Source organism: Anomaloglossus baeobatrachus, chromosome 7 (genome assembly GCF_048569485.1).
Source record: "Anomaloglossus baeobatrachus isolate aAnoBae1 chromosome 7, aAnoBae1.hap1, whole genome shotgun sequence".
NCBI classification, from domain to species: Eukaryota; Metazoa; Chordata; class Amphibia; order Anura; family Aromobatidae; genus Anomaloglossus; species Anomaloglossus baeobatrachus.
The window spans coordinates 250,679,515-250,694,116 of NC_134359.1; the positions used below are offsets into that span (position 1 = coordinate 250,679,515).

The window sequence follows — 14,602 nt, forward strand, 5'->3', positions numbered from 1 at the left end:
ACATGTCAGTTTTTGGCCGGCAGCACGCAGGCACGGACCCGCTTTAGTCTATGGGTCCGTGCCTGCACGGACCACGCACGGAGTATGTCCGTGTTCAGCACGTATCGTCCGTGTCCGTATTTCATCACAAAATTGGAAACACTTGTTACCAATCTCAGGTCAATTGAAGGCAAACAACAACACCAGGATCTCATGATGAATGATTGAAATCGTTAATTGGGTAAGAATACGGATCTGAAAAAACGGACAGCACACGTACGTATTTTATGTTAATACGGACATTCCACACGCACACACGGCTCGCATACGCCATCACACGGATGCCATACGTACCGGAGAAACGCCCCAAAAATACGGAACACGGACCCGAAAAACGGACCGTGTCATACAGACGTTTTTTTTTGCGGAAGTGTGTTTTAGGCCTATAAGAGCCCAGGCCGCTGGATATAACCTAAAGATCACTTTATAATATTCACCTAAGAGGCGGTGCAGACTGGTTGGATGGGTGTCTCCGTTCTCCGGGTCCAGCGCCTCCTCTTTCGGACATCTTTGTCCTCCTTCTGAATCCGAGGTGCATGACGCGTCCTACGTCATCCACACTCACCGGCATTGAGGGTCCTGCGCAGGCGCACTTTGCTCTGCCCTGAGCAGGGCTGACCAAAGTATTTAGTGCGCCTGCGCAGGACCTCTGAGCAGAGACATGGAGGATTCCTGCTTGTTCAGAATTATCAGTAGAATTGAGGACATTATACACAGTATTGGTCAGTGTAGGAGTATATGATGAGATAAACACTTACTAGAAAGTGTCAGCATGATCTGTTTGTGTTTGCAGCTGTTTCTCGCTCCGCTCCTCCCTACTTCCCTTCCCCTCTCTATAGACCTGTTCAGCTGTAATCTGACCCCTCAGTGAGCTGACAATCCATTTTATTTTGAAAAAGACTTAGGCAGGGGGAGAAGAAGTGGCTCATAAGTGGACAAAGAAGTATATTTGCCTTATCTAATATATAAAGGTGTGTGTGTGTGTGTGTGTGTGTGTGTGTGTGTGTCCGGGATTGGCATCTGCACCATCGCAGCTACAGCCACAAAATTTTGCACACTCACACGTCTGGACCCCGAGAGCATCATAGGCTATGTTGTGAGGCGAAATTTTAACCCTGCGCATTCCAATTTACCAATCAATTTTGCCCCTATCTACACAATGGGGGAAAAGTGAAATGAAAAGTGTATCCGCACCGTCGCATTTACAATCACAAAACTTTGCACAGACACCTCATGTGACCCAGGGAACGTCGTAGACTATGTTTTGACAGGAAAATTTAACCCCGCGCTTTACAGTTACACTCCAAAAAAAATGCCTTCATTAAAGTAAATGGAGCCTGGAACTACAGGTTATTAGTAGGAGCTGTGAGTGGTTGCTATAGGAACAAAAGACATTCATAGTATAAGAAGCTTATATGTGGGGTAATAAGATGTTGGTGGGGAGACAGACAGAGAGATAGAGACAGACAGGGAAAGAGACAGAGACAGACGGTGAAAAAGACAGACAGAGACAGACCTGGAAAGAGACAGACCTGGAAAGAGACAGACCTGGAAAGAGACAGACCTGGAAAGAGACAGACCTGGAAAGAGACAGACAGACATGCAGACAGAGACAGGCAGACAGGGGAGGAGACAGCCAGAGAGACAGACAAAGATAAATGGGGAAAGACACAGACCTAGATAGAGACAGACGGGGAAAGAGACAGAGAAATAGAAACAGACAAAGACAGGCAGACCGGGAAAGAGACAGACAGGAAAAGACACGGACAAAGAGACGGGGAGACAGACGGGGAAAGACAGACCTGGAAAGAGGCAGATGGGGAAAGAAACAGAGAGAGACAGGCAGACCTGGTACGAGGCAGACCTGGTACGAGGCAGACCTGGTACGAGGCAGACCTGGTACGAGGCAGACCTGGTACGAGGCAGACCTGGTACGAGGCAGACGGAGCACATTACTTGGCCAATTTAGTTAAATCTGTGTGGAATATCTGTGGCGTTGAAATATATGTTGTGAAATGCTTCTATTAGCTTAGTTTTTGCCTTTTAATAATTACATTTCTATTTGTTTTGTGGTTTTTGTGTGCAGAATAGATTTTTGTTAATACATTCTATTTTGTTAACAGCAGTTATTAACCCGGGCGAAGCCGGGTAGTACAGCTAGTATAATATATTTCAAACTTTTCGATAATTTTTTTTTTTTTTTCTTTTAAGAAATTGCTGCAGTCAGAAACTCGCTCTTAGATACTGACCACAAGAAATCGGCATGGCCAGTCCAGAAACTACGTGTGGAGAGAAAATGAATGAACTACAGAAGCAGATAAACTCTGTCATGAGGACAATCAATAATAACTCCAAGGTTCTTCTCCTTTTACATTTCTTTGACTATTGAAGTTTGAATAAATGTTATTTACTAACTAAAATGTAAGTGGGAATGATGATCTTGTCATTGCATTCCAAGCTCATCCTGACCTTGTGCCAGAGCCTGTACGATAATGCACAGAAACCTTGTAGCTCTGAAGAATGAACTGTGTAGCCTCCTTTTGCTGCCCTACAAGCTCGGGAATACTCCATTTGTGTTAACTGTTGTGGCTTCTTGTAGATAATACCTTGATACTGTCATGGTCGTTTCTCTGCTATAAGATTTTAGTGACAGGTTCTTGGTCTGAGTCTCAGTTTACCTTGTGATACTCTATTTAAATGTATTCCCTTTCCTTTGGGGAGAAGAGGGTTAATGTCAGTATTCCTTGCCAGCAAGCAGTTTTATAGCTATCTCAGATGTTTCCGGTTTGAGACCACTCCCACTCCCTTTATATACCCTCTGCTACCAGCAGAGGGTGCCGGTTATTCTTATCTGATTCATTTATGCTTGGCCTGGAGGTGTAAGGAGCTGGTGGAGCCCTCTCTTGATATTGCTGTAGTGGATGCAGTCTTGGTTCTGACTGCAGTAGATATTTGTTGTTTTTCCCAGTCTGTCTTCTTTCCCTGGTGTGTTGTTTCAGTACAGCGGTGGGACTAGTGATCCTTACCTACCCAAACCCTAGCCAGGAACAATTATAGGGATTTTTCAGCGCTTCAGGTTCCTGCTTGCCGACAGGTCAGGAACCTCTATAGAGACTGGCTAGAAGTGCAGGGTACAGCGGTAGTTAAGTGTAGGCGGTGTCCATCCTCCCTCTCACTAGTGCTGGAGCCCAGCATTGTTAAAGTGCACCCCCTGTTTGTCTTGGTTTTACGCCTGTTTAGTTGTATATTTGGCCTAATGACGGACCTTCCCAAGTCCGTGACGTGACAGATACATGCACGTTACGGTGAAAAGTATCATAGCTTATACAATTTGTTAGAAAAAAAAATCGGAATAACATTGAGGGCACATGGAAATTCTCCAATGACCTCTATGGCAGTCCTATTATGTTTTGTACAAAACTCTATGTGCATAAGCTCTAACACGGTCTAGTCTAGGGAATTTCTTTACAGAAGATCACAATAATAAACTGATGTTTCCAGTGAGATCAGTGGAAAAGATGAAATCCTAAAAGGTTGCAATCCTTTCCCTATTAAAACCAATATTGCTTGGATTTGGTTTCCAGATGTCTATTGATGTGACTCTTCAGACCTCTCAATTAACTGGTCATTAGACAGTATTATTAGAATTCACACACTTTTCTCAATTTTTTGGGGAGCAAAAATGTACAAGTGCATCTCAATAAATTAGAATATCATCAAAAAGTTAATTTATTTCAGTAATTCAGTACAAAAAGGGAAACGCATGTATTATATAGAGTCATTACACACAGAGGGATCTATTCCTATATATTATATAGAGTCATTACACACAGAGGGATCTATTCCTATATATTATATAGTCATTACACACAGAGGGATCTCTTCCTATATATTATATAGAGTCATTACACACAGAGGGATCTATTCCTATATATTATATAGTCATTACACACAGAGGGATCTTTTCCTATATATTATATAGAGTCATTACACACAGAGGGATCTATTCCTATATATTATATAGAGTCATTACACACAGAGGGATCTATTCCTATATATTATATAGTCATTACACACAGAGGGATCTATTCCTATATATTATAGCGTCATTACACACAGAGGGATCTATTTCAAGTGTTTATTTCTGTTAATGTTGATGATTATGGCTTATAGCCAATGAAAATAAATATATATCAGAAAATTAAAAGAATTATCCTATTTTGGTATAGTGGTGTCCACAAACATCTGATCTATCAAAATATAAAATTAGTTTAGCCCTATCGGTAGATATCAGAAAGATAAAGAAAAATTAACACTCCAGAATTCCAGTTTTTCAGTTGACGCAAAATAAACCCATTGGCAAGGAGTTAGGCCGGCGTCACATGGGACGATCTATCGTGTGATCGCACATGCGATCATAACCGGCCCCGTCGTTTGTGCGTCACGGGCAATTCGTTGCCCGTGGCGAACAAAGTCGTTTACCCCCATCACACGTACTTACCTCCCGGACGACGTCACTGTGGGCGGTGAATATACTCTTCCTGAAGGGGGAGGGACGTTCGGCGTCACAGCAATGTCACACTGCGGCCGGCCAATAGAAGCGGAGGGGCGGAGATGAGCAGGACGTAACATCCCGCCCACCTGCTTCCTTCTGCATTGCCGGCGGGACGCAGGTAAGCTGTGTTCGTCGTTCCCGGGGTCTCACACGGAGCGATGTGTGCTGCCTCAGGAACGATGAACAACCAGAGCACAGAAGGAGGACCGACTTTTTGAAAATGAACGAGCAGCGATAAGGTGTGAGTATTTTTGCTCGTTCAGTCGTTCGGAGGTGTCACACGGTACGATATCTCTAACGAAGCCGGATGTGCGTCATGGAATCCGTGACCCCGACGATATATCGTACCGTGTGACGCCGGCTTTAGTCAAATTTTTCTTGGTTGATCGCGAAGAGCAGAAAATTTGTAACTTTTGATACTAAACATAATTTGCAAAGAAGGTGGAATAATTTTGATTTATTGCAACTGTAACAACATTAGCTGTAAAAAAAGAAAAATAAAAATCAATGAAATCTTGAACTCTTATTTTAGTATTCTTCTGCACTTGCACCACTGAGGGATCCAGGCACTTTAGAATTTCACTTTTTTGCATTATTTGAAATAAATGCTTCATTTGTAAGTACTGCAGCTATTTATAATACACTATTCGGAACGTGGGAAAATTGCTGACTATACTTATACATTCTCCAGGCTGAATTAGATACTCTGGAAAATAAAAAAAAATGGGTCCTCCAAACCTAACCCTAGCATATGGGTTTTATGATACGAGGATCTAAATGCACATAGGACAAATGCTTTAGTCCAGGGCTTATTCATTTGGAATTTTTGCTGGTCCAGCACCCTTCAGAAATAGTCTAAAACCTCAAAGAATATGAGCAAAGAAATGACTCTCCCAATCCAAAAAATATCTTCTGCACATAAATATTATGGACCTGTGCGGTACAGATGTGTAATATGTCACCCGTAGCATGCTGCGTGTCCCTATTGTGTTACTGTGACTTTCATTTAAAACATAAATATCTCCATACATTGGTAAATTTGAAGTTAGAGCACAAGCGGGAATTCTGTCTTATGTACCAACAGATATTTGCACTTTTCTTTTTTGTTGTGCCGTCATGTAATTAAGTATTACAACAGCAAGTGCAGCAATATTAGATGTAGCCTCTTAATTTGCTTCTTGGAAACTGATGGTAAAACTGTCGTCAAATATATTAACAGAAGGATTCTTTCTCATCAAGGATTTTTTATTAAATTTGATTAAGAAAATTAGGGGTATTTGGCTTTTACTTAAAGAAAACCAACCATCAGGATTTTCCTATATAAATTAAAGCCAGTGCTATACTGGTGCTATCCTGCTGATCCTAGACCTATACATACCTGTTATGACGTGGTCAACGTCGATGATCACAAAAATCCCATCAGCAGACAAAACCCAAGAGTAGTTGGAACCTGCGCTCTGAGCTGACCGCAATCCCCTATCTGTCAGACCACACTAAAAGTAGCCGTGGAGCATTCCTAAACACACCTAGATGCCACGTCACAGCCGTAGAAACTTACTACACCTCACAGATAGCTTTCCTCATTTTCTATCTTGCCTCAGAGTAGTCCCCAATGGAATAGCAACCCCCAACATATAAAGCCAACGGTGATGTAAAATACAATAATACACAGATAAGAAACATAGATTAGAAAAGGCGAGGCCCGACTTCCTAGATAGAACAGGACAGATAACTGATTGCGGTCAGTGCAAAACCCTGCAAAAAAAACCAACAATCTCCTGATAAAAATACTGAGACCACACGGACTCTTCCCCCCCCACTATATCAGGTACTCTTGTAAATAATGGGAGAAACAAAATACCAAAAAAACCTGCAAGAAATACAAAAGAACAAATAATCAAAAAGAACAGGGAGAATCTCCCTTTTCTTGCAGTAGGACCTGCAGAGGGGAAACCCCCATGCTCATCAAAACAAAGACAATTCCTCTCCTGCAAGAAAACAGACTTTAAGCAAAACCTCAAAGAAAAACACCCTTAGGTGTGGATTGGGCAATTAAGCAAATAACTTGTAACTTATCTGGAATGGGACAGGCACAGAAAAATGGAAAGACAACTCCAAGCCAATTCAGAGACTGAGGAACAAAATCTATAACCGGCCCCAGCCAGCAGACACTGCTCTTCTATATAACCCAGGCTGATCTGCAATTGGGCTTCCCAAACTCCCAGTTAACTCCCACACCTGTTGAGTCACAGTCAGCTTCACCCCCAGTCCTGACCACTAGAGGGAGCTCCAAACCATCACCCCCTCGGATGACATTCACAACACATACCTTTTAGTTGTGAGGTCGGATGTATAGTTTCTGAAATACAGGCAAGTAAAGTTGTGAAATGCTCTGTTATTTGATTGATAGCAGCTACAGAATATGTAATCGGTGGGTCAGGTTGTGCCAGTTATTCCTGCCCCTGTCTGCCTGCCTGTCCTTCCTCCCTCTTGTCTCTGTTAAAGTATAACATTGGATCGAATGCCATCTGATAAAACATCAGGTGGCACTCGTCTGAGTTATACACTTGTGTGAGAGAGCCCTTATACTAGTCATTATGCAATGTTTGTGTTATGATCATCAAGTGCTTTACCCCTTTAAGTGTTTTCAGGTGGAGTTAATTTTGAAGAAGAGGTCTATAATCAAAAACTGAAAGCTATTTAAAAGTAAATAGCAACAGAAGAGATGTGTAAGAATATGAGATATTATGGCGATTATTGCAATTTATCTTTAGCTATTAAAGTCTAATCACATTTTCTTTTCATTAATTATTGCCAGAACTGTTATTCTTTGTGCTGCCATATATCGTGGATCTTAGACCCCCCCCCTCCCTAACATACCTGGGAGTTCGGGTGAATTGCAGCTATAAAACAATATATCAACATAATGCATGGCAGACATATCATTGGGAAAACCTGTGCCCCAAGAAGGTCAAGGGGCACATTGCTGCCTCCAACACTGGTAGAATTCTGCATTATGAGGAGCCTTTGTACTGCACAGGGCCCATATTCTCTCCCTGCACAGGGGTCCCTTTTCATTCTGTGTCCACCACTGAATATAATTATCCCCATTTATTCTTTGAACTTAAGTGACTAATACCTGGAAAAGTCTTCCGCTGTCTTTGTTCGGAAGAATTTCAGAGGCCTAAATGACCATACTTCCAAAGTCCCCATGGTGGTTATTTTTGTACTCCTGCAAATCCCAGCAACAGACTGAGCTTTAGGCTGTGTGCGCACTTTGCGTTCACTTCCTCAGCGTGTAAGTCACTGCCTGTGCGTCTCAGAACGCAGCCGAAAAAGCTGCGTTCTGAGACGTATTCCGCAGAATGCAACGTGCGCACATTCCTCCAGAATTCATGCGTTCTACCGTAGATGCTTTCTCTGCCATAGACCGAGTGGGAAAAGCATCCAAAACGCACATTTTTTACAGTGCGGTCCCACTCGGCTCTGCTGCATCCCCATAGACTTGCAGAAGAGCCGAGTGGGACTGCACTGTCAAAAAGAGCGTGGCTGGCTGCGAGACAGTGCCGCATGATCAGAATGAACTCGGATGAACTTCACTCGACTTTATTGTGATCGCGCGGCTCTGTGTATGTGCCGCGGCTTGATTTGCGATCACACGTGAAGGACTCACCGGTGACCGCAAATCCCCCTGAGTGACTGCAGTGAGCCGTGCGATCAGCTGTGCTTTCACTCAGGTTACTCGCGGCCACAGCTGCAGTCCTCCCCCTGAGAGCGGTGGCGGCGGGTAACTTCAGTGACAGGACAACTGATCGCGCGACTCAGTTCAGTTGCTGCATGGAGCTCACAGGAGCGGCGGTGTTCTACTGCCGCTCCTGTCAGCTTCTGATGTAGCAGAGCTGAAAGCGTCGTGGGACCTTGCGTGGATTACGTCGGACCTGGAGTTGTTTTTGAGGGGTTAATAAAGTGTTGAAAGAGGGTGTTTTTTTGTCTTTCATTCCAAATAAAGGATTTTTTGGATGTGTGTTTATTTTCTTTAACTTACAGCTTAATCATGGAAGGTAACTCGGGGAGACTCCTGCCATGATTAAACTAGGACTTGGTGGCAGCTATGGGCTGCTGCCATTAACTCCATATTACCCAGTTTGCCACCGCACCAGGGCAATTCGGGAAGAGCCGGGTAAAGTCCCGGGACTGTCGCATCTAATGGATGCGGCAATTCCGGGTGGCTGCAGGCTGATATTGTTAGGCTGGGGGGCTCCTCATAACATGGAGCTCCCCATTCTGAGAATAACAGCCTTCAGCCGTGTGGCTTTACCCTGTCTGGTATCAAAATTGGGGGGGGGGACCGCACGTCGGGTTTTTTTTTCTTCAATTATTTATTTATTTATTTTTTTTGTACTGCTCGATATAGGCGCGCCCACCGGTGGCTGTGATTTGGTTGCAGTGAGACAGCTGTCACTCAGCGTGGGGGCGTGTCTGACTGCAACAAATCATAGGCGGCGGGGGAAGCAGGGAATACGTGATGGATTAATGAGCGGCTGGCATTTTCAAAAGAAAAGAAGCCACCACAGTGTGAACGCCGTGCAGCGCCGCGCAGGTGATCGTGGATCGGTGAGTATGAGAGAGTGGGTGGGAGGGAGAGACCGACATGGACAGAGAGAGAGAGACCGAAAGACATGCCTTTATGTTAAAAAAACATGCGGATCGCAACAATAATGCAATGGAAGCGTACTGCTTCACATTTTGGCTGCGATTTTCTACAACTCATTGATTTCAATGGGTGTAGAACGCAGCCAAAATGGCAAAAACAATTGACATGCTGCTTCTTCAAATGCAGAGTTTTTGCCAAAATTTCTGCAACTAAAACTCTGCGTTTGTAAAACCATCGTGCGCACAAGAAATCCCTATTTCCCATAGACTTTGCTTGAAAATCAAAACGCATGCATTTTGGCATTAAAATGCTGCAGCTCAAAACGCTGCAGAAACGCAGGAAAAAATGCAAAGTGTGCACACAGCCTTATAGGAGACTGTAATTTTAGCTATGTGTGCAATACAATTAATTGCAGATTCAATCCAGCTAAAAGGACTAAAGTACATGTAAAAAAGTAAAATAAACAAATAACAAAAAATAAAAAAATTGGACCACTCATTCTTGCCTTTTTTTTTTTTTCCACTTGGGGACACTTTCAAAGTTTTCCCAATTTTTCGGACTGAACGACCTTCATTTCTTAAAGTAATGATGGCCACTCGTTTTTCTTTACTTAGCGGCTTTTTTTTCTTGCCATTAGGCCGGCTTCACACTTGCGATTAACGCGCACGAGTGCAATGCTAGAAATTCTCGCATTGCACTCAGACCAATGTTAATCAATGAGGCAGCTCCCATCTGCTATTTTTTTTTCTCAGACCAAATCGGACTGAGAAAAAAATCGCAGCATGCTGTGTTTTGGTGAGTTTCTCGCACGAGTCTCTTTAATGCAAGTCCATGGGTGCGTGAAAAAAAAGACGGTACATACACCATCCTAGTGACATCCGTTTTTCTCAATACATTTCACGCATGTAGCAGAGAACACTGTAAATGCTCCTGTACATAACAGTACATGAATAGCAGCTGCTGAGGGTAAAAACTGATTGCACACTGATGAAATGTGAGAAGAAATCGTCCCACTTTCTAGCATGAGAATCGGACCGATTTTACACTCGCAAGTGTGATTCCAGCCTAATACAAATTCTATCAGTCTATTCAGTAGGACTATCAGCTGTGTATCCACCAGGCTTCTGCACAACACAACTGATGGTCCCAACTCCATTTATAAGGCAAGAAATCCCACTTATTAAACCTGACAGGGCACACCTGTGAAGTGAAAACCATTTCCGGTGACTACCTCTTCAAGCTCATCAAGAGAATGCCAAGAGTGTGCAAAGCAGTAATCAAAGCAAAAGGTGGCTACTTTGAAGAACCTAGAACATAAGACATATTTTCAGTTGTTTCACACTTTTTTGTTACGTATTTCATTCCACATGTGTTCTATCTATCAAATTATCTGTCTTCAAATAATAGACATAATATGGAGGCGTATATATTATACTGTATATGTGCCCCCATAGCTTAAGAAGTTCTATTATTTGAAGACATATATATATATATATATGTCTTCAAATAATATATATATAATATTTATTAATTTATATAGCGCTATCAATTCCACAGCGCTTTACATACAATGGCTCACAATCTAAGTTCCCTATCAGTATGATTTTTTTTTTTTTGAGTGTGGGAGGAAACCCACACAAACACGGGGAGAACATACAAACTCCTTTGCAGATGGTGGGATTTGAACCCAGGACCCCTGCTCTACAAGACTGCAGCGCTAACCACTGAGCCACCGTGATATATATAATGTATATATCTGTACTACCCGGCTTCGCCCGGGTTAATAACTGCTGTTAACAAAGTAGAATTTTATTCTACTCAATTATTCTATTCAAAATTTATTCTGCACACAAAAAACACAAAACAAATAGAAATGTAATTATTAAAAGGCAAAAACTAAGCTAATAGAAGCATTTCACAACATATATTTCAACACCACATATATTCCACACAGATTTAACTAAATTGGCCAAGTAATGTGCCCTGTCTGTCTCTTTTTCCCCGTCTGTCTGTCTCTTTCTTTGTCTGTTTCTCTGTGTTTCTTTCCCCGTCTGTCTCTTTCCCTGTCTGTCTCTATTTCTCTGTCTGTCTCTCTCTATCCTTCTCCCCACCGACATCTTATTACCTCACATATAAGCTTCTTATACTATGAATGTCTTTTGTTTCTATAGCAACCAATCACAGCTCCTACTAATAACCTGTAGTTCCAGGCTCCATTTACTTTAATGGAGGCATGTTTTTTGGAGAGTAACTGTAAAGCGCGGGGTTCAATTTTCCTGTCAAAACATAGTCTGCAACGTTCCCTGAGTCACATGAGGTGTCTGCGCAAAATTTCGTGATTGTAAATGCGACGGTGCGGATACACTTTTCGTTTAACTTTTTCCCCATTATGTAGATAGGGGCAAAATTGATTGGTAAATTGGAACACACGGGGTTAAAATTTCGCCTCACAACATAGCCTATGATGGTGTCGGGGTCCAGGCGTGTGAGTGTGCAAAATTTTGTGGCTGTAGCTGCAACGGTGCAGATGCCAATCCCGGACATACACACCCACACACACACATATACACACATTCAGCTTTATATATTAGACTAGCTGTACTACCCGGCTTCGCCCGGGTTAATAACTGCTGTTAACAAAATAGAATGTATTAACAAAAATGTATTCTGCACACAAAAACCACAAAACAAATAGATAGAACTGTAATTATTAAATTGTTGCCTATATTAACCAATCAGAGCTCAGATTAATTAACTGTAGCAAAATAGAAGCTAAGCTGTGATTGGTTGCTATTGGCAGCCTGATAAATCTCCAGCCAACAGAAAGCCCTCCCCCTGACAGTATATATTAGCTCACACATACACATATAGACAGGTCATGTGACTGACAGCTGCCGTATTTCCTATATGGTGCACTTGCTGTTCTTGTAGTTTGGCTGCTTATTAATCAGATTTTTATTTTTGAAGGATAATCCCAGACTTGTGTGTGTTTAGGGTGATTATGTGGCGAGGTTGGTGTGTGTGTGGTGAGATGTGTGTTGAGGGTGGTATATGTGCTCAAGCACGTGGTAGTGTGTGGTGCATTTTGTGTGTGTGTTCATATCCCCGAGTGTGGTGAGTATCCCATGTCGGGGCCCCACCTTAGCAATTGTACGGTATATACTCTTTGGCGCCATCGCCTCATTCTTTAAGTCCCCCTTGTTCACATCTGGCAGCTGTCAATTTGCCCCCAACACTTTTCGTTTCACTTTTTCTCCATTATGTAGATAGGGGCAAAATTGATTGGTAAATTGGAACGCGCGGGGTTAAACTTTCGCCCCACAACATAGCACCCTGTGCTGCCCGGGATAGTAACTGTCTCTCCGTTTCTCTCCCATTCTCTGTCTGTCTCCCCCTCTGTATATATCTCTCTGTCTCTCTCTCTATCTCTTTGTCTGTCTATTTCCCTGTCTGTCTCTGTCTCTTTCTCCATCTTTCCCTGTCTGTCTGTCACTTTCCCTGTCTGTCTCTTTCCCTCTCTTTCCCTGTCTCTCTTTCCCTCTCTTTCCCTGTCTGTCTCTTTCCCTGTCAGTCTGTCTCTTTGTCTGTGTCTGTCTCTTTGTGTCTGCCTCTTTCCCTGTCTGTGTCTGTCTCTTTCCCTGGCTGCATTGTGACATGCCAACATTCCATATAAGGGCGTGGCTGCGCATTCTTCTGAAGTTCTGGCTGCACTGTGGCTCCCAGCTCCATTCACTTTAATGGAGGCAGGTTTTTTGGTGAATAACTGTAAAGCACGGGGTTAAAATTTCCCCTCAAAACATAGCCTATGACGCTCTCGGGGTCCAGAAGTGTGAGTGTGCAAAATTTTGTGGCTGTAGCTGCGACAGTGCAGATGCCAATCCCGGACATACATACACACATACATACATACATACATACATACATACATACACACATTCAGCTTTATATATTAGATATATATATAGATAGATAGAGAGATGTGTATATATATATATATATATATATATATATATATATATATATATATATATATATATTTATTAATTACACCGTATCTCCAGTGGTAATTAAAGAGCTGTGGGGTTTTTTTAGATGTAAGATCACATGAAATTACCATGACCGTCTTCAAGTAATAGAACTGCAGACCTTATTAGGCTATATAGGCTATATATGATATCATGTGTCCTTAAATCTGTCCTAAAAAAAATGGAGCATCATCATAACCACTGGCAGGGACAGTTATATGAAGTCAGCCCACATCCCTTTTGCTTTAGAATTATAATGAGAGGCCACAATTAACATGTCTGCTTTTTTCCATTTTCTAGGTGGTCGCCTTTATGAACTCCCCTGTTGGACAGTACTTGGATGAGCGTCCGTTTCTGTCCCTGTCACTCCTGGTCTTTATTGCACTGTCTGCTGTTCCTGTTGGCTTATTTATGACCGTAATTGCCGTAACAGCAGTGACCGCCTGTCTTGGGCTGATAATTTTGGAAGGTAAGAGACATTTGGGTTTATTGTAATTTATTTTTTTTGCTAAATCTGTATGTCTGTATGTGCAATTATAAATAATATTTAGTGTATTTATGTCATATCTTTTTATACAACAGAATATTGCCAGAGGTTTAGCTCTAGGGGTACACAGAAAGTCATCACACCAAGATCCTGATGCCTTAGGTGGCCCAAACAGTCCAACTGCTAAAGAAAAACAGTTTTAAAGGAGTTCTACCATGAATATAAAACTTTTCTACATACAGTCATATGAAAAAGTTTGGGCACCCCTATTAATGTTAACCTTTTTTCTTTATAACAATTTGGGTTTTTGCAACAGCTATTTCAGTTTCATATATCTAATAACTGATGGACTCAGTAATATTTCTGGATTGAAATGAGGTTTATTGTACTAACAGAAAATGTGCAATCCGCATTTGAACAAAATTTGACAGGTGCAAAAGTATGGGCACCCTTATCAATTTCTTGATTTGAACACTCCTAACTACTTTTTACTGACTTACTAAAGCACTAAATTGGTTTTGTAATCTCATTGAGCTTTGGATACACCTGCCTATGAAGTTCAATCATGAGAAATGGTATTTAAGGTGGCCACTTGCAAGTTGTTCTCCTATTTGAATCTCCTATGAAGGGTGGCATCATGGGCTCCTCAAAACAACTCTCAAATGATCTGAAAACAAAGATTATTCAACATAGTTGTTCAGGGGAAGGATACAAAAAGTTGTCTCAGAGATGTAAACTGTCAGTTTCCACTGTGAGGAACATAGTAAGGAAATGGAAGAACACAGGTACAGTTCTTGTTAAGCCCAGAAGTGGCAGGCCAAGAAAAATATCAGAAAGGCAGA

General features: G+C 42.1%; 1 protein-coding gene across 1 annotated transcript in view; it reads left to right on the plus strand.

Annotated features, from left to right (window-relative positions):
* The window catches only part of LDAF1 (lipid droplet assembly factor 1), a 96,915-nt gene that overhangs the window by 35,536 nt on the left and 46,777 nt on the right, over positions 1-14,602 (plus strand). The window contains exons 2-3 of the mRNA XM_075319159.1: positions 2,251-2,395; positions 13,574-13,742. Of these exons, the coding sequence (XP_075175274.1) occupies positions 2,303-2,395; positions 13,574-13,742 (262 nt within the window). The 5' untranslated portion in view covers positions 2,251-2,302. The remainder of the gene's footprint in view (positions 1-2,250; positions 2,396-13,573; positions 13,743-14,602) is intronic.